This window comes from Nicotiana sylvestris, chromosome 11 (genome assembly GCF_000393655.2).
Source record: "Nicotiana sylvestris chromosome 11, ASM39365v2, whole genome shotgun sequence".
NCBI classification, from domain to species: Eukaryota; Viridiplantae; Streptophyta; class Magnoliopsida; order Solanales; family Solanaceae; genus Nicotiana; species Nicotiana sylvestris.
The window spans coordinates 77,922,403-77,940,604 of NC_091067.1; the positions used below are offsets into that span (position 1 = coordinate 77,922,403).

The 18,202-nt window shown below is 34.7% G+C and overlaps 2 protein-coding genes across 3 annotated transcripts; both read left to right on the forward strand.

The window, feature by feature from the left end:
• Positions 1-1,937: 1,937 nt before the first annotated feature.
• Positions 1,938-5,160, forward strand: LOC104225957 (uncharacterized). The gene is made up of 4 exons (XM_009777834.2): positions 1,938-2,040; positions 3,313-3,492; positions 4,465-4,590; positions 4,702-5,160. The coding sequence occupies exons 2-4, from the start codon at positions 3,320-3,322 to the stop codon at positions 4,880-4,882; spliced, it is 480 nt and encodes a 159-aa protein (XP_009776136.1). The 5' UTR covers positions 1,938-2,040; positions 3,313-3,319; the 3' UTR covers positions 4,883-5,160.
• Positions 5,161-7,066: 1,906 nt separating this feature from the next.
• On the forward strand, positions 7,067-10,716 carry LOC104225958 (probable polyamine transporter At3g19553). 2 transcript variants are annotated; one of them, XM_070162833.1, is made up of 3 exons: positions 7,067-8,154; positions 8,779-9,421; positions 10,382-10,716. In XM_070162833.1, exons 1-2 carry the CDS (start codon positions 7,190-7,192, stop codon positions 9,311-9,313), a joined length of 1,500 nt encoding a protein of 499 aa, XP_070018934.1. In that variant the 5' UTR covers positions 7,067-7,189; the 3' UTR covers positions 9,314-9,421; positions 10,382-10,716. The 2 variants fall into 2 exon arrangements, with proteins under 2 accessions (XP_070018934.1, XP_070018933.1); XM_070162832.1 differs by having other exon boundaries at positions 7,068-8,154; positions 10,378-10,716.
• Positions 10,717-18,202: the final 7,486 nt, after the last annotated feature.

Sequence of the window (18,202 nt, forward strand, 5' to 3'; positions counted from 1 at the left end):
CCGAACCCTTGACCTGGTCCCGACCCACCTCTTCCATCCCATATTGCCAATCCATCCTATTACATTTCAATCAATGGCATCGTGCCACATCGTCTATCTTTCCCACTCATAATACAAACACAACAGATCTAGACCATTGATCTAAATCATCAACGATCTGTATTAATTCCTATTTTTCCTTTAATATAAATCTTTTGTCAGACCTTATCTCAACCGTTCGATCACACGGATCCAACAGATTTCGTTTTTTCTCTAATAATCATTTTTTATCAATTCTTATCTTCTAAAAATCGGAGCCGTTGATCAAGTGATCCAATGGCTCAGATCTAATCTCCCGTTTTTAACACATCAAACACCCCTAACCCTAATTCATTCTTCCACTACCCAACCACCTCTCTACATTGGTATACCATGAGTAATGTTGAATTATGATATACTTTGAGTATGTTAAATAGTACACCTACCAACCACCTCTCTACGTTTGTATATCATGACTAGAGTTGAATTATGATATACTTTGAGCGTATTAAATAGTATACCCAATATTCTCAGTATACTATTAGTATATCACAATTAATGTTGAATCATGGTATACTTTGTTTGAGTATTAAATGTTATACCCAATATTTTTGGTATATTATACTATACAATATAGTGTTGAATCATGATACACTTTGTTTGAATATGTTAAATGGTATACCTAATATTATTGATATACTACACATTGGTATACCATAATTACAATTAAATTATAGTATTCTTATATTCTTTGTATATTATACATTGGTATAGCATGATTAGTGTTCTATACCAAATTGTAGGATCCTCTGATTTAATTATAAATAACAAAGAAAGGTGAAGAGTGATAAATTCTTTACTATAAAAAACCTAATTTGTTTTATAAAATGGAAAAAAGTCATCTATAAATATAATATAAAATTCAAATAAAATAAAATAAAAAAGAATGATACGATAACTCTCGATAATTATAATGATTAATAATTATGAAAAGTATCTCAATACTATTTTAGGACTCGATTATATATCTAGAAAGAAAAGAAGAAAAATAAAGTGGAAGAAAACGATAAAAATTTTAGCAGAGGAATTTTATTGAAAAATAACATAAAAAATTAAGGCGATAAAATAATAATAAAAAGAGAAAGAAGTGACAGAGTGAGAGATTGTTAGTAAGAACAAATAAAAAATAATAGAAAAGATAATTAAAAAAAGTGAAAGAAAAATAAAAAGAGTGTAGAATTTTAATACAAAGAAAAAATAAAAATAAAACAGGAAAAATAAAATAAAGTGAAAAAAGTAACAAGTATTCTAGACGAAGAGATTTTACTAAAACAATAAAGCTAAAAAAAATAAAAGACTAAATCAAAAAATTATAAAAAAAATTAAGACGAAAAAAATAAAGTGAAAAAGAATGAGAGGTCAGTGCTAGCAAAAACAAAAAAAAAAGAAAAGGTAATTTAAAAAGAAACTGAAAAATAGTGCAATATTGTATTAGAAAGAAAAATAAAGTGCAAAAATAACAGCAAAATTGGGGAAAAGTGAAAAATTAAAAAAAAAAGTGAGAAAACATTAAAAAAAAATAAGGAAAAGAAAGAAAAAAAGAGGCAGGGCCTGAGATGAAGTTTGGACATAGGAAAGGTGGAGGCATACATGTAATAAAATCTTTAAAAGAACCTATTTTGCAAAAATGACATTTTATAGCCGCTCTCAAAATAATAGCCGAAAAAGTGTATTTTTTGTATATATATTTATTCTGTATGTTATATATAAAAATTATACAAATTTTATACACTTTTTCGGCTATCAAATATAAATAGTTTTTTGTGTGAGCTAGTCAAATATACAAAAAGTGTGCATCTATATATAAAATATATATATTATATAATAATATACAAAAATATATTTTTTGATTATTTTTTAGAGCGGTATACACAGTATCTGGGCCCAAAACGCAAGGTGATTTTGGCTAGTTTCAACTTCATCGCTACTCCCTTGACACCACAGCGAAATAGTTCGTCTCAGGTATCTGTCCATCTTCCCATCTCTTGTGAATCAATATCCTTAACCCTTTTCAATTGATTTTTGCACGTCAAGCTCTACTGAATTTTTATTTATTTGGGTATTGTTAAACTTAAAGTTAGTAAAAAAAAAAAAAAACCTTTTCTTTTAGAACACTCCTGATTTGAGGCAAATTATTTTGGTATTGGAATGAATAGGCCCAAATAGAAATAGTGCAGAATTGTTATAAAATAACTCATACGGCTGATCCCAGTTGGTTTGGGATTAAGCTACTGATGATTGATTGTAAAAGGGGAATCCGCGTAAATGTGCTATCAAGAGGAATGAATTAGTGAATGAATTGTCCTATCACATAAGTATTACTCTATTATCATTTATGAATAGATGATTAAAAGGATATTTACTTGATTCTGAGGACATGAGTGACATTCTATTGAAAAATTTAGATGGTTCAGCTCAGTGAATCTGTTTGAAAGGCTGCTCTGAGTTTGCATCTTTCTTAATTTGATAGCACCAAATTAAACACTTTGTAACCTTTTGTGTATTCGGGGGGTCATGGGATCGAACTCCTTCTGAACTTATGTTTGTTTATCTGTGTTCAATTTTTGTTGCATTTACTCTTTTATATTTTAGCACTGTGCATTCATAAGTTCTTATTGGTATATATTTTCGCACTGTGCATTCAATTTTTGTCTCCTTTTGTCTTTTTGTTTTCTTGAGCCGAGGGTCTTTCGGAAACAGCCTCTCTACTCCTTCGGGGTAGGGGTAAGTTCTGCGTACACACTACCCTCCCCAGACCCCACTAGTGGAATTTTACTGGGTTGCTGTTGTTGTTGTTGGTATATCTTTTGGTATTACGTTTGGGCTTGTAAGTGTAGTTGCTTTGGAGGGCTTAACTTAACTTTGTCATGTCGTGGTGCTGTTGTCTCAATGTTTTTCTACTCTTTTGTTTTCTCTTCTTTTTAATTACTAAATCTTTATTCGCTTATGTCGTTCAACTATTAAATAGGATATTCTTCCATTTGGTTGTATATAAAAAAAGGAAGAAAAATAGATTCAAAAACTGTATGTTCAAACTGTTTCATTCAATTGATTGGTATCTTAATCTTTGCCAACTAATAATCATTCTACTCCGACAAGATTTTACATGCCAATCGTTTCACATCCTTGATTTTCAAAATCCTCTTTCATATAGCATATCTGATGCGAAAGGATATTTCAACTTTGTGTGGTTCCTTTCAGAAATGTGGCTAACACAGCATTATTTGTCCACAGTTGATCCATGGCTAATGAAGCTTCTTCGTCGACTTCACTTACCGTTGATGAAGAAGATGAGATACTGATGCTGTATGGGTCTGAATCTGGTTGGGTTGATCCCCTAAGTCACTGTGATCACCTGACTTCTTTATCCTCCGATCTCATTCACATTCCAACTCCAGACACTCCTTGCAACAGGTTCATCTTCCTACAGCCCTAATCTCTTTTGAACTTATAGAATCCAGTACATGTCATACCATAATTTCATTATGTTTCTTCCGATCATTTGTCTCTTTTTAATTCTATTTTGAGTTTTTAATGAGGTTAATGTATGTTCTAATTGCTCTATGCTGTAAGTAATAGTAATAAACAATTTTAAGGCTATTAGTTTTTCAATGTTTAGCTACTCAAAATTCATATCCAGATTAAAGTATCACGAATTGAAATGTCATGTCTAAAAATGTTGCTACATTTCACCGTTTCAAGTACCCCATAATAGGCTATGTTGCTCAGACTCTCCAAAAACATTGCCGCACCAATGTCGGATCCTTTAAAATTGTACTACTTTTGGAGGATCTGACACGCACCTGTCATCATTTTTGAAGAGTCCGAACAACATAGATAATAGGTGCTGCAACAGTCTTCCTTTTCTCCTAGAATCTTAGACCATTTCTCTATTTGAGAGGCCCAAAGACGTGGACAGAGAAGAAGTTTGGACTTGTTTCAAGGTTGATGAAGGATATGTGACTTTATCTTGTTTTAGAAAAAATAACATTTTTGCTCCTCTAAAGTTGTTAGATTAATATCCTTAAAAGGTAATTTTTCCATTTTGTGTATTATTTCATATTCACTGGCTTATTAAGGAAAGTAGTGGCTAGTCACTCTCAATTCTGTTGTTTTTAACTCTATATATTGGAATTAATAGCCCATACAATTGCTTGGCTTTTCTGATAGTTCATAGAGGTGTAGTTGCATGTATTTATAGACTTCCATCTATCTGTATGATAATCACGTATAGTTATTCCAATCTCGGAAAAGACTAGTTTTTATTTTCTACGGCTGACTTTACTATTAAACCTTCTATGCTGGCTTGAGTTAGCTAAATGGATATTGTTTTTAGAAGCAAAGGAATTTGGTGACATAGTGTGATTTTTTTTTTTTTTTTGTAAGGTGTCAACACCCAGCAGAGAACTGGCTATGTTTGTGCTGCAAGGAGGTTCTTTGCAGTCGATTTGTTAATAAGCACATGCTCGATCATTACAAGCAGAATAATCACTCTATTGCACTCAGCTTTAGGTAACTTCTCTGACAACACAACACTACTTTTTGTCGATTCATTGAATAAGCACATGTTTGAGCTATAGAGGTATGTTTTTACTGGAATTTCCTTTTCCTTTTCTGGAGCAGTGATCTATCAGTATGGTGTTTCTCCTGCAATGCATATTTAGATGCTCAAGCAATAATGCCGTTGCAGTCTGTTCATTTCACTGCCTACGTACTAAAGTTTAATGAACCTCCACCTTTACGAGCAGCGGATTGTATAGAAATTACAGATAACAGAGCAGAGGGTTCTACTTCTGGGAACTAATCATTCCCTCCTCTTTAATGCTTGTGATGTTAGGTTGTTCAAAGATTTTCTTACTGATTTCTCTTATCGGAAAATGGGTTAAGAGAGAATTAATTTTGGGATCATGGCATCTTTATCTTAGATATGGACGTTTTGATATGTAAGCGAAATAGTTTGCTGAATAGACGGAGCACCAAGAAGTTAGTGTCAGTAAGCAAAAGTTTCAGTTGATACATCTGAACTTTACAAAAGTGATGGGTGTTGCTTTCCCTTCAAAACATCTTTGATTCCTTTTTAAACACCAAGACCAGAAAAATGCATCAGGAATTAGTTCATCGTATCTGTCTGTGTACTTTCTTGATCTTCATAGCCTGCCAGGTCAGTAATGCAGTTTCTGGAATTGCGAGGAAGTAGGAACCACCCGTTGTATGCATGCCGATGAGATTCAGGAGCATCTGAATACCTTTTTGCTTCATTGAATTATTATCAGTTAAATCAATAAATGGTATCACGTTTTAAAATCTATTACAGCAAAAGCTGCTGTGAGCGTAAAACTAAGGACAAATTCCCCTAACCTAAGGTTAGCATCCGAACCAAATTATTATTGACATGACAGGTAGTAGAAGAAGGCTATTGGAAAAGCTAGTTTTAGAAAGTATAGCTGGATAAATTGTCCGAGGGCTTTCAAAGTTCATACAATAACACGAGTAGCTAGCCAGCGGTTATATACATTCTTCTGCCAAATGGAGGCTTTCATCTTGGAAGAGTGTGATTCAATGTGTTTTACCCCATGACGCATTGATCACAAGGAAACTGTAGGCTGTCTCAAACAGCCAAAAGTGCCCAAAAAAAAAAAGAAGATATCCAGTAAAAAGAGGGAAGCACAAGTTGGATTAAGAATGGGAACAATGTAAGATACGTCTGAAGACAAAGGATTCCAAATTCTAAGCCGATGTATTTTATAAAATGTAAGAGCGTTTACTCATATCTGTCAACATGGATGATGCAGGGAAAGAAATTACAAAATGATCAAAGGTGCAAAATCTTACATGTTAGAGCTATTACTAATAACTTTATTAACAACAAAAATAATGAAATTGTTGACAAACGAGAAATTGTGCACTTCTCCCAAGGAGATGTACAACTTTTCCAAAACTTCAATGGCATTAATGATTGAAAAATATAAAAATAAAAATAAAAATTCTAAAACAACGGAGATATTGGAATATCATTCGTTCATTTTCCTGTCGCTGTCTGTAGAAAGACAAGGGAAAGGAGATACATTGTGGAGTCTAAATTTGCAATTTAAAAGTCAAAGTAGAAATTTGGCTTTAAATATCATAGTCTGTTGTGTCTGCAAGCAAGTCAAGACCAGAAGCAACTTGTGGCTCACCAAACAAAGACAAAGACCCGTTCCTTTCTGCAAAGCACGTGCATGCATGACACAATTCTCAATTTGTCAACTCTGTCCACTTCTTCCTGGCAGTGAATTCAAGAAGAAAAAAAATAGAGAGGATGTGTTATAAAGGGAAAAGGGCCAAATTTAATCCTTTACTCTCAGATATTATTTATATTTAACTTCTAGTATAATATTCGGTCAAATTTATTCTTATTATTATACTATCCAACTTGGTTTACCTCTATCATTTACAAACTTTTAAAAATTATCCCGAGTCCTAACGGATTGTCCATGAAATGTAACAAACAGAAGACACCAAAATAAAATGTACATCTTCACCTGCCATTAGACAAAATATGCAAGTAATTATAACATGTAAATATTCCTATAAACAACATTGCTTAGTCTTGTTAGAATTTAGGACAAACCTCAAAGAAATGAAGTAAAACATGTACCAGTATGATATAGGAAAATATTTATTAACAGCAAACTTACGATCTTGAACTTTAACTAAAGCTCTCTTATTCCTAACATAAATACATAATATCAACGAAATCTGCATTCTTTACTGCATAATTCATTTTATGAGTATTGAAAATTATCTACTAAGGTTACTTTTATTTATTTTAGAACAACAAAATAACTCAATAGAGAGTTATCCTACAAAGCGTTTTAGCCGCCACCGGAAAAGTGACGTCTCTCACAAAATCAAATATGAGTGATTTTATTGTCCTAAAATAAATAAAAGTAACTTTAGTAGGTAATTCACAAATACTTGGATGACCATAATAATACTTAAGGAATTAACTCTTTACATATGCTATGTAGCACCCTAATACTTTCCATAGAATTAGGATCTGCAATCTTGGGGTTGACTTTTTCTCTCCCTTGTTTTCTCCTTCCCATCTTATGTTAATCATTCTGAGGGAATGGTGAATGATGTCAAGAACAGTACTTCAACTAACAAGAAAAATCCAAAACTAACTTTATTACCTCTTATTGCTTTGATTTTCTATGAAGTATCAGGGGGCCCTTTTGGTGTAGAAGATTCAGTTAAAGCAGGGGGAGGCCCTTTGTTAGCTTTGCTTGGTTTCGTGATTTTCGCTTTAATTTGGAGCATACCTGAAGCACTAATCACAGCTGAGTTAGCCACAAGTTTCCCTGAAAATGGTGGCTATGTCATTTGGATATCTTCAGCTTTTGGCCCTTTCTGGGGATTTCAAGAAGGCTTTTGGAAATGGTTTAGTGGTGTCATGGATAATGCTCTTTACCCTGTATTGTTCCTTGATTACTTGAAGCATTCGTTGCCCGTTTTTAATCACTTGGTTGCGAGAATTCCAGCCCTGTTAGGAATTACTGTCTCTTTGACATACTTGAATTATAGAGGCCTCCATATTGTTGGTTCTTCAGCTGTTTTGCTTGCAAGTTTTTCTCTTTTTCCGTTTGTTGTAATGGCGATTCTCTCGATTCCTAGGATCAGACCACGACAGTGGATTGTTGTGGATTTCAACAAGGTTGAATGGAGAGGGTACTTTAATACCATGTTTTGGAATCTTAATTACTGGGATAAGGTCAGTACTTTAGCAGGAGAGGTTGAAGACCCTAGTAGAACGTTTCGAAACGCGTTGCTCGCGGGTGTAGTTTTGGTGGTTTCTTTTTATATTATTCCATTACTGGCTGCAACAGGAGCTTTAAAGTCTGACCCTAGTGAGTGGAGTGATGGTTATTTTGCAGAAGCTGGAATGTTGATTGGTGGCGTTTGGCTGAAATGGTGGATCCAGGCTGCAGCTGCAATGTCTAATATGGGGCTGTTTGAAGCTGAAATGAGTAGTGATGCCTTCCAACTTCTTGGGATGAGCGAAATGGGAATGCTTCCTTCTATATTTGCGTCAAGGTTTGAGCAATTTCCCCCTTGATTCTTTTATGATGTTTCTAATAGTAAGCATTTGTAAATTACTACAAGGTTGAGCTTTTCCTTGCATGACTTATTGATATTAGAGCTTCAAATGCTCCACCAAAAGAGGAAATATAAAGTAAAACTACCTTCATCTTAGGCTCTTGGATATTTATTTAACTGAGATGATTAAAAGTAGGGAATCTTAGTGTGTCCCTGTTGATGGAATTCAAGTACATTGATCAGTGGCTACCTACTGGGGCTTCGACCAAGCACCACCGGTCAATTCCGCTTTGGGGCCACCGCTAACTCTACCATTATTATAGGGGTATGGGGTTCGTCACAAAGAAAGATCAAGGCAGCATATCAGTTGTTCCTTTATACTTTACTTGGATCAGTTTTTATGCTATTAGCTATTCTGTTGATTCTTCTCCAAACAGTTAGGAAATATGCAGTATGATAAAAGATGAAAACAACTCTTAACTTGTTATTTATGGTTTTTATAAATTAAACCGGACATTTGAGTATCATCCAAAAGAGGGAGAAGACAAATTTACAGATTGGTCTTTTTGGCATTCTGAGTGTATTATCATAAGACAAGTCACTATACTTCAAATCTTGCAGATCAAAATATGGGACACCCACTATCAGCATCTTATGCTCTGCAACGGGCGTGATCATTCTGTCATGGATGAGTTTTCAAGAAATATTGGAATTTCTTAACTTCCTCTATTCAGTAGGAATGCTTCTCGAGTTTGCAGCCTTCATAAAATTAAGGATAGTGAAGCCTGATCTTCGCAGACCTTATAAGGTCCCATTTCAAACATTTGGAGCAACGGCGATTTGCCTTCCACCTGCTTTGTTGCTTATTTTTGTCATGTATCTGGCTTCATTAAAGACGTATATAGTAAGTGGCTCGGTCATTATTCTGGGATTATTCTTGTATCCTGCCATAGTTCATGCAAAGGAGAAAAACTGGTGCCATTTTATTAGTACAGATGAACCATTAGGTCATTCTAACGATATTCTTGAGGACCAATCAGCAGCTACTGAACTTGATCAGGTTGTTGCTGATGAGGCATCTCTTAGCCTACTCGGACACTCTAAGAAAGTAGAGGATTCTGAAACCTTGTCACAAGAAATGTCAGCATTGGATTAGAAGATACTTTCATATTTTTTGTACATTTTATACCACAAGGAACGACAGCCTTGGTGCAACAGTAAGAGTTGTCGTTGGGTGACAAGGAGGTCAGGGGAGATATACAAGGTAAGGCTGCATAAAATTCCTAGATTAAATATGGGTCTGGCCCTTTTTTAGAACCCGTGCGTACCTGAAGCTTATTACCCCGGAGCCCCTTTTGCGATTTGTATTAACATAGTTCAAGCTGGAAAAGATATGCTATAAATGGAATGAGACACTATGGGAGGAATGTTGTTGTAGCTGATGTGAAACACAATATAACTTATTAATACCAACTCCTGTCATATTTCTTCTTCTTCCAACTTGGTTTAAGAAAATTATCAGTATCGGTCAATCTTAAACTTTTTAGCTCTGAATGCTCTCTTTTATATATGTGTATGTGTCGCTCTCTGCATGTGCAATACTATAGGATAAATTGAAATTATAATAAGTTGTTAGGAAATTTCATTTATCTGAAGTCCTCCCTTACTTATGCATAGTCTTTCTTGTTAGGTGTTTGTCATAATTTTTTTATCATATTTGATTTTCCTATTTGTTGAAGGAAAGGGCAATATAATTACCTTAATTGAGTTTTTCTTTTCATAGAAGGAAATTATAATTCTCCTATACTTGGCTAGTTCTTTTTCTTGTAGGAAAATGTTTGGACTTCTATAAATTGAGGGTCCTTCCTTCTCATTCAGCAGCATCCACAATGTAGCCATAGGGGCTTGAGAGTAGTGTTTAGGGGGAGAACTTTACGGGACAAGTGTTAGTGTGTCACTTGTGTTTGCCTCTTCGTGAGGTTGTTCTATCGATATTTTGTACTCTCTTTTTATATAGTGGATTGCTCATCTCGGCGATGGATGTAGGTCAGTTGACCGAACCACGTTAAATGTTTGTGTTTCTTTTGGTATATTTCTCCTTTGTTGTATGATTTATCGTCGCTCAAGGTTTGTTTTGCTAGCTTCCGTATGACACCTGATTTTTACGGTTCTAACATTTCTTTGTCATTTTCATTTCTGTGGATTATAATTTCTTTGAAGAAAGATACAAAGAAGAGGAGCATGCATAGTCGATTCCAAAAATGAGTATGTGGAGTATTAAGAGATATTCAGCGTTCGTCAAATACAATTCCAAGAGAAAATTGACTGACCATACAAAGTGTAGATAACGTCGTAATCTTTGGGCCCATACTCAACAGAACACTGAATGACTGCAAATTGTGATATGCATGGCGCATAACTCAGACTATCTCAGAATTTAGCTGTAAGAGAAGATTGACTAATTCAACTTTCATTGTTCATTGAAGCAAATGTCATATATCAGTATCACTGAAACTGTGATTTCAAACAACAAAGGAACGGAAACATGATGAAATTACAGTTATTTGTACCAACTCGATCCCTTGGTACTCTCTTCAGTTTCTTCTTTTTGCCATTTGAACAATACTCTGAGTCTGACATGTTGGGGAAATATAGAGAGAGCTCTAGGTCTCCAGCTCAATAGCACCAATTAAAGCTGCAACAGATAGGAGTTCGATTGGTTGCAAGAGAAAGCGTGCGTGCCAACATTTGATCCATCTTATTCTCTACTAATTCTAGCAACCAATCTATACCTCCATCCAAACATTATCCACGTCCTATTGTCACGATCCGGAATTCCCACCTTCGGAGCCGTGATGACGCTTAACATTTCACTTGCTAGGCAAGTCAATATTAGAGAATCTTGAAGCCAATTTTAATCAATTCAATAAGTAAAACCAATTAAACCGAAATGAAACTAAAACAAAGTACGGAGTGACATAATAACCAATAAAATCTAAGTAAAACCCGGATCTGGAGTCACAAGTACACAAGCTTCTAGAGTCTCTACAATAGGGTTTGAAATAAGCACAACTTTCTCGAATGAAAAGAAGAGTAAATAGGGAAAGTGGAAGGGGACTTCAAGGTCTACGGACGCCAGCAGATCTACCTCAAGTCTCCAAATGCTAATCCGAGCTGATGCACCTCACGTACAGCTAAGACCAGTACAAAAATCTGCACAAGAAGTGCATCATATAGTATGAGTACAATCGGTCTAATGTACTCCGTAAGTGTCGAGCCTAACCTCGACGAGGTAGTGACGAGGCTATGACAGGACACCTACGTAATTAAACCTATACAGACGAAAAATATACGAACAACATAACAACAAATAAAGATTAAACATGTACTACTGGGAGGGGACATGCAAAAAAGGGTACACGGTATGGTACTACAACATGAAATGGCACATGAAACAGTAACTAAACCTTCGGCCAATGAAACAGATAACATAATGAATAAAAACTGCACGACATCACCCTTCGTGCTTTTACTCTCATCGCAAAGAAGGAAATATCAGATGACACCAACAGTTAAAGAAATCAGAAATTTCTAAGTTCAAACCTTCCGTAGCCTATCCGAAACTCACACGATCTCTCGGGGCTCCAAACCAAATATGGACACAAGTCCAACAACCTCATACGAACCCGCTCGCGCGATCAAAACAGTAAAATAACACCTAGAATTATGAATCGAACACCAATTCAAATGAAATTTTTAATAAAACTTAAAATCTTCTGTTTTAACAACCGGACATCTGAATCACGTCAAACCAACTCCGTTTCTCACCAAATTTGGCAGACAAGTCATAAATATAGTAATGGACCTATACAAAATTCTGGAACCAAAATACGGATCCGGTATTAAGAAAGTCAAACATTGGTCAAACCTTTAAATTCATTATATCTTTCAACTTTAAATTTTCAACAAAAGTGATAACTCGGGCTAGGGACCTCCATATTCGATTTCGGGCAAATGCTCAGGTCCCAAATCATGACATGGATCCACCGGGACCGTCAATATACGAATCCGGGTCTGTTTGCTCAAAACGTTGACCGAAGTCAACTCAAATAGAGTTTTAAGGCATAATTTCATATTTTATTAATTTTTAAAATAAAAGCCTTCCGAAAAAAAGACACGAACCACGCACGCAAATTGAGAAAGGCTAAAGTGAGATATTTGAGGTTTTGAAATGCAGAATTAAGGTTTAAAACTCTAGATGACCTATCGGTCATCACATTCCCCACCTTCGTTCGTCCTCGAACGAACATAGAAAAGTACCTGGACTGGTGAAAAGGTATGGATACCTACTCCACATGTCCGACTCGGACTCCCAAGTAGCTACCTCGACCGGCTGACCTCTCCACTATACTCGAACTGAAGGATAACTCTTAGACCTCAACTGTCGTACCTGCCGGGCTAGAATAGCCACCGGCTCCTCCTCATAAGTCAAATCCTTGTCCAACTGGACTAAGATGAAATCTAACACATGGGACGGATCACTGTGATACTTCCGTAGCATGGACACATGTAACACCGGATGGACTTCTGACAAACTAGGTGGCAATGCGAGCTTGTAGGCCACCTCACCCACTCTCTGAAGAATCTCAAAGGGTCCGAAATACCTAGGGCTCTGTCATATTTGGCTTGATTATCTGATTTAATACATGTTGAACCTATGTGCAAAATTTAACTCTTTACCGCTTTTATTATTATTATATATATATATATATATATATTTTTTTTTTAAAATGTAAACATCGTTTAAAACATGTCTTTGGATTACGTCACATGAAATGCACCCGCAATCCGGAACACATTTTTATTCAATGTTTTAGGATTTAGATTTGGGTCGCATGAAATGCGCATCCGAGTTTAAGAAGGTAAAATTAATTAAATCGCGCCTAAAGAGTCTAGCGCGTTATTATCTTTGGGGAAGGAAGTGAAATTCACTAAACAGTCCATCCCAAATTCTAAGTATTTTTTTTAATAATTAAATAAATAAATGAGATTGGAGAATCCTGCAAATTTTGTATTGTTTACATCTATTTATTTTTAGCAAATCCTTCATTACTTTAAGAATATCCTTTAATGACTACATTTTTATTATTACTAAGTTTGTCTATAAATATAAAATCAATCTCTACATTCTTAAAACAACATATTAAATAGAAGAGAAAACAAATATTAACAGAAAGTAATAAAAATTATAATTATAAATACAACATGGAATTGTCAAATATTTTTATTTTTTTAAAAAAAACTAATTATCCCATAGTCGGATTAAAAATCATATTGTTAGATGACTTGAGCTATTGAATCAATTATTTACAAATACTGAAAATTAGAAATAATCTTGATTAATAAACCGTATTTCTAAAAATTAAATAATTTAACCTTAACTAACCTTGTTTTAATTCAAATCCTGTCCTAATATTTGATTCGCAAAATTAATTCATGTTTTAACTGAATTTAGCTACATGATTCCGATTAACTTAACGTTGGCGATACTAAAACCCTTATGAATAAGGAACTTAATCAATTTTGCCAAACTGATTTAATAAAGCCATTTTTACGTTATTTTCTTCTATTTTAATTATTTGACAGTTTAAACAGTAATGAACATGCTTAAATATATACTACATAATAATCAGGTTAAAGCAAAACATTATTTAATACATCGCTACAATATGCCTAATTATGCAAAACAACGGCGATTTACAGAATAATAATACATGAAATAACCTAAATGCAATTAATAAAAAAAAACTAAATAAAAAATTTAAACTTCCATTCTTCATTTTCAGCTTACAGAAAGGCCAAAATTACAGTTGTGTACCTGGTATTGTCAATATAAGAATAAGAAAGTCAGCCACGTAGTACGTAACACAACAACAACAATAATAACCAGCAATCCAGTCAACAGAAATCCCAGTGACAGATTTGAAAATCAAAATAAAATCCAGAAACACCAACAACAAACAACGGGCAGAATCCAAGGGAATTTTCAGATTTTGAAAGGCTAATTAATGTTTAACCCTTCTTTTCTAAACCCGTATATCAGAATATTTATCAGATGTGTACTACTCTCTCTTCTAATTTCCAGCTCCTTTTTTATTTGTATTTTTTTCTTGCAAGTTTTAATATTTTTTCGAAATTTTCTTTCTCTCTTAAATATTCAGCTCTTTTTTTTCTCTATATGTCTATCTGTCTGTCTCCTAAAATCTGATCAAGCCTCCTATATATATCACATCCCCAAACCCTTTAATTAATTAATAAAACAACCATTTTCTCCTACCAAACCCATTATCTTCCCACTCATCCCCATTTTAATCCCACTAAATTAAACAAATATATCAACCCCACCCCATTACATCTTATTCCCCATGCCTACCATAAACAATTATCATATTCTACATTTTGTCTTGTCCCCCATTTATATTAAACAACTATATCACCCACACCCCATTACACTTTGTCCCCATGCTTAACATAAAGAATTATTCAAAAATGTTCAATTACCAAACTACCCCTCCGACCTTATTGCAATTACCATTTTATCCCTGAACGTACTGCAAATTACCAAACTACCCCCATCAGCTATAACCAATCAATTAATCAAACTCAACCAAAATATAGCCAATATGACCAATTTCTACACAAATTCAAACAACAAATCACATGAACATGATTTCTGAACCATTTCAACAACAAATCACATGAACACAAATTGAACAACAAAGAACAACTAAAATTTTGATTGAACAATATTTTTAGCAACAAACAAACCTATTTTCAGATTCAACAACAACAACAACAAACAAGTATATTCAGATTTCTAAATTCAATAATCATTTGAACTTAAAATCAACTCTAACAACATTACAACCAACAATTCCTATATTAAACTTAAACAAGATTATGAGACAAACTCAAGAAATAATCATAAATGATAAACAATAAACAAGAAAATCAAACTATACAAATTTCGGATTCAAGATCAACCAAACAAAGTATGAACATAAATGAAAAGATTCAACAACAATAACAAACAAACTTTATTCAAACTTCGAATTAAACTTAAACAAAACAAATAAACATATTCAAATCACTAATCTTCAAATAATCAATTAATCTTTCTTAATTAAATCCAACAAAAATTATAACAAAGATACATGATCCAAAAATTAAAACCAAAACATAACTTCACATTAAATCACTGAATTAAAAACGAACTTCAAAAAATGAATACGAATTAAATCTATATTAACAACAAACAATGGATTTAAACGATTTAAACTAACACCTTTCTATATTAAAACTAAATCCTCTTAAAATTAATAAAACAAACTGAAAAATAATTAAATTGAATCTTCAACTTAAATCTAACAACAATATAATTAAACTAACAATTTTTATCTAAAAATAAATAAGAAAAATAAAGCAAACTTATGCTAATTCAAAATCTGAAAATATCAAACAAATTATGGACGAAATAAAACTTAGAACAACTAACCGTAAATGACCAACGACGAACATCGAATGAACTCTAAACGAAACCAATGGAACTTGGACATAAACGGACTTGAAGACGATGATGCAACAAGCATCAGTCGAGGTGAAAGATGATAAGACGCAGTAGCAACGGAACAGTAGAAGCAAAGGCAGTAGCAGCAACGCAGTAGCAGCAACGAGGACGATGAAGTGAAGCAGCAGACAACTGAAAGAAAAACGCAGCAACAGTGGCGACGCGGGCAGCCATGGGAGCTCGATGAAGCTCGTCCATGGCTGGACGTAGCAGAAAGAGCAGAAGCAGAAGCAGGCAGCAGCAACAATGGCGGAACTGGAGGATGCAGCAGCAACAACAGCTCGACGAGGCAGCTGGAAGGAGGAAGGGAAGCAGCAGCTATGCAGCAGGAGGGTGTCGTTTGTTTTTTTTTTCTTTTTTTTTTTTAGGGTTTTCCGGCGGAGAAGAAGACGAAGCAGCGGCGGAGGAGCTGGCCGTGAGGCGGAGACTGGTGGATTGGAGGGTGGTCGACGTTGGGCAGCCATGGCTGGAAGGTTTGGAGCTTTGGGGAAGATGAAGAGAAAGAAGGGGGGGGGATAGCTTAGCATTTTTAGGGTTTTCTTTTTGTTTGTTTTGTAAAAATGTAAGATAATAGGGGTGTTGGGTCTTTGGGTTATGGACTAGGTCGACCCGGTTTAAAATGGACCGGGTCATGGGGAAGGTTGGGCAATTTTTGGGCCTGTGGCTTGAATTTGAAGAAGAGGCCCAATTCCGATTTTTCTTTGTATTTTTGCTCTCTTTTCTTCTTTTATTTTTCTAAAACTAAATTATAAAAATACTTAAATTATTATTAAGAACCAAAGTAAATTATAAAAGCGCAAATTAACTCCTAATAACAATTAACGCACAATTAAGTAATAATTAAGCATAAAATTGTATATTTGGACATTAAATGCTAAAAATGCAAAAGATGCCTATTTTTGTAATTTTTATTTTTTTGTAAAACAAACTTAATTACTAACAATTGTAGAATTAAATCCTACATGCAAAATGCGACATTATTTTTTGTATTTTTATTAATTTAACAAATAAACATGCACAGACAAATACAAATAATTATCCAAAATGTCACAAAAATTCTCAAAATTGCACACCAAGGAAAATCATTTTATTTTGAATTTTTTTTGGGAGTAATTCTCATATAAGGCAAAAATCACGTGCTTACAGCTGCCCCTATTTGCCCGAAGACACGAAGGGTTTTCGTGCAAAGATAAAGTGAGCGATTTTTTGCCCGTTCGAGTACTCCGTCTGAAGCATTTTTTGAAAGATTTTACCGAACCTTTGCTTCAGAGGTTTCCTACATATCCTGGGCTAAACAGGAATCAGGTCAATGTAGTTCGGAAAGTTTTGGTAGCTGGGACTACTATGAGACTGCAATGTTACTGTTGTTGTATGCTACTTTTACTTGTTTGCTGACCTCCTTATTACACCATGCTTAAAAGAAAACAAGAAGCTAGGCTAGATTACGAATCATAAGATCTCATTTATCTGCAACTTGTTCCTGTTGCCTTGCTTTCTTGTCGGCTTGCGTTTCTTCCGGTGCTTTTCTTCCGAGACTTTGGGGATGACACTGGCCTTTTGCCTTTCTGAATACCAGTTTTCATTATTCCGTTCTGTCTGCTGGGGATATGGCTTTCTTCATTAAGCTTTGTTATGCTACGCATAATTCAATGTTCACATGCCACTTCATTCAAGACGCGTCTTTTCTTCCTTTTGACTCATGCGCTTGAGTTTATGCTGGGACCTCTTGTTGCAACCTTCTGTTTTCCGGTGCTGAGGATTTTTTATTGTTTCTTGCTGGGAATCCCTGTTGTAACCTTCTACCTTCCGGTGGGTTACTGATTTCAAGATCTGCAGTATAAGACTGAAAAGTATTCCTCTCGTTATACAGGTGGGCGCCTGGACATGAAATGAAAATGTATACCTGCATTATACTGGTGGGCGACCTAGAAATGAAAAACAGAAATGTATTCCCGCATTATACTGGTGGGAGACCGAGGACATGAAATGAAAAGACAGAAATGTATTCCCGCATTATACTGGTGGGCGACCGAGGACATGAAATGAAAATACAGAAATGGATTCCCGCATTATACTGGTGGGCGCCTAAAAATGAAAAACTGAAATGTATACCCGCATTATACTGGTGGGCGACCGAGAACATGAAATAAAAATAGAAATGTATACCCGCATTATACTGGTGGGTGACCTAGAACATGAAATAAAAACAGAAAAGTATACCCGCATTATACTGGTGGGCGACCTAGAACATGAAAAAAAAAATAGAAATGTATACCCGCATTATACTGGTGGGCGACCTAGAAATGAAATGAAAAACAGAAATGTATTCCCTTGTTATACAGGTGGGCGCCTAATGGTAAAGACATGAAATGTATTCCCTTGTTATACAGGTGGGCGCCTAATTGGTAAAAAATAACT

Excerpts from the sequence above, each read along its gene's own strand:
- LOC104225957 (XM_009777834.2), top strand. The coding sequence starts at position 3,320 with ATGGCTAATGAAGCTTCTTCGTCGACTTCACTTACCGTTGATGAAGAA. Across the intron at positions 3,493-4,464 it reads CCAGACACTCCTTGCAACAG|GTGTCAACACCCAGCAGAGA; the intron begins GTTCATCTTCCT and ends TTTTTTTGTAAG. Across the intron at positions 4,591-4,701 it reads TCTATTGCACTCAGCTTTAG|TGATCTATCAGTATGGTGTT; the intron begins GTAACTTCTCTG and ends TTTCTGGAGCAG.
- LOC104225958 (XM_070162833.1), top strand. The coding sequence starts at position 7,190 with ATGGTGAATGATGTCAAGAACAGTACTTCAACTAACAAGAAAAATCCA. Across the intron at positions 8,155-8,778 it reads CCTTCTATATTTGCGTCAAG|ATCAAAATATGGGACACCCA; the intron begins GTTTGAGCAATT and ends CAAATCTTGCAG.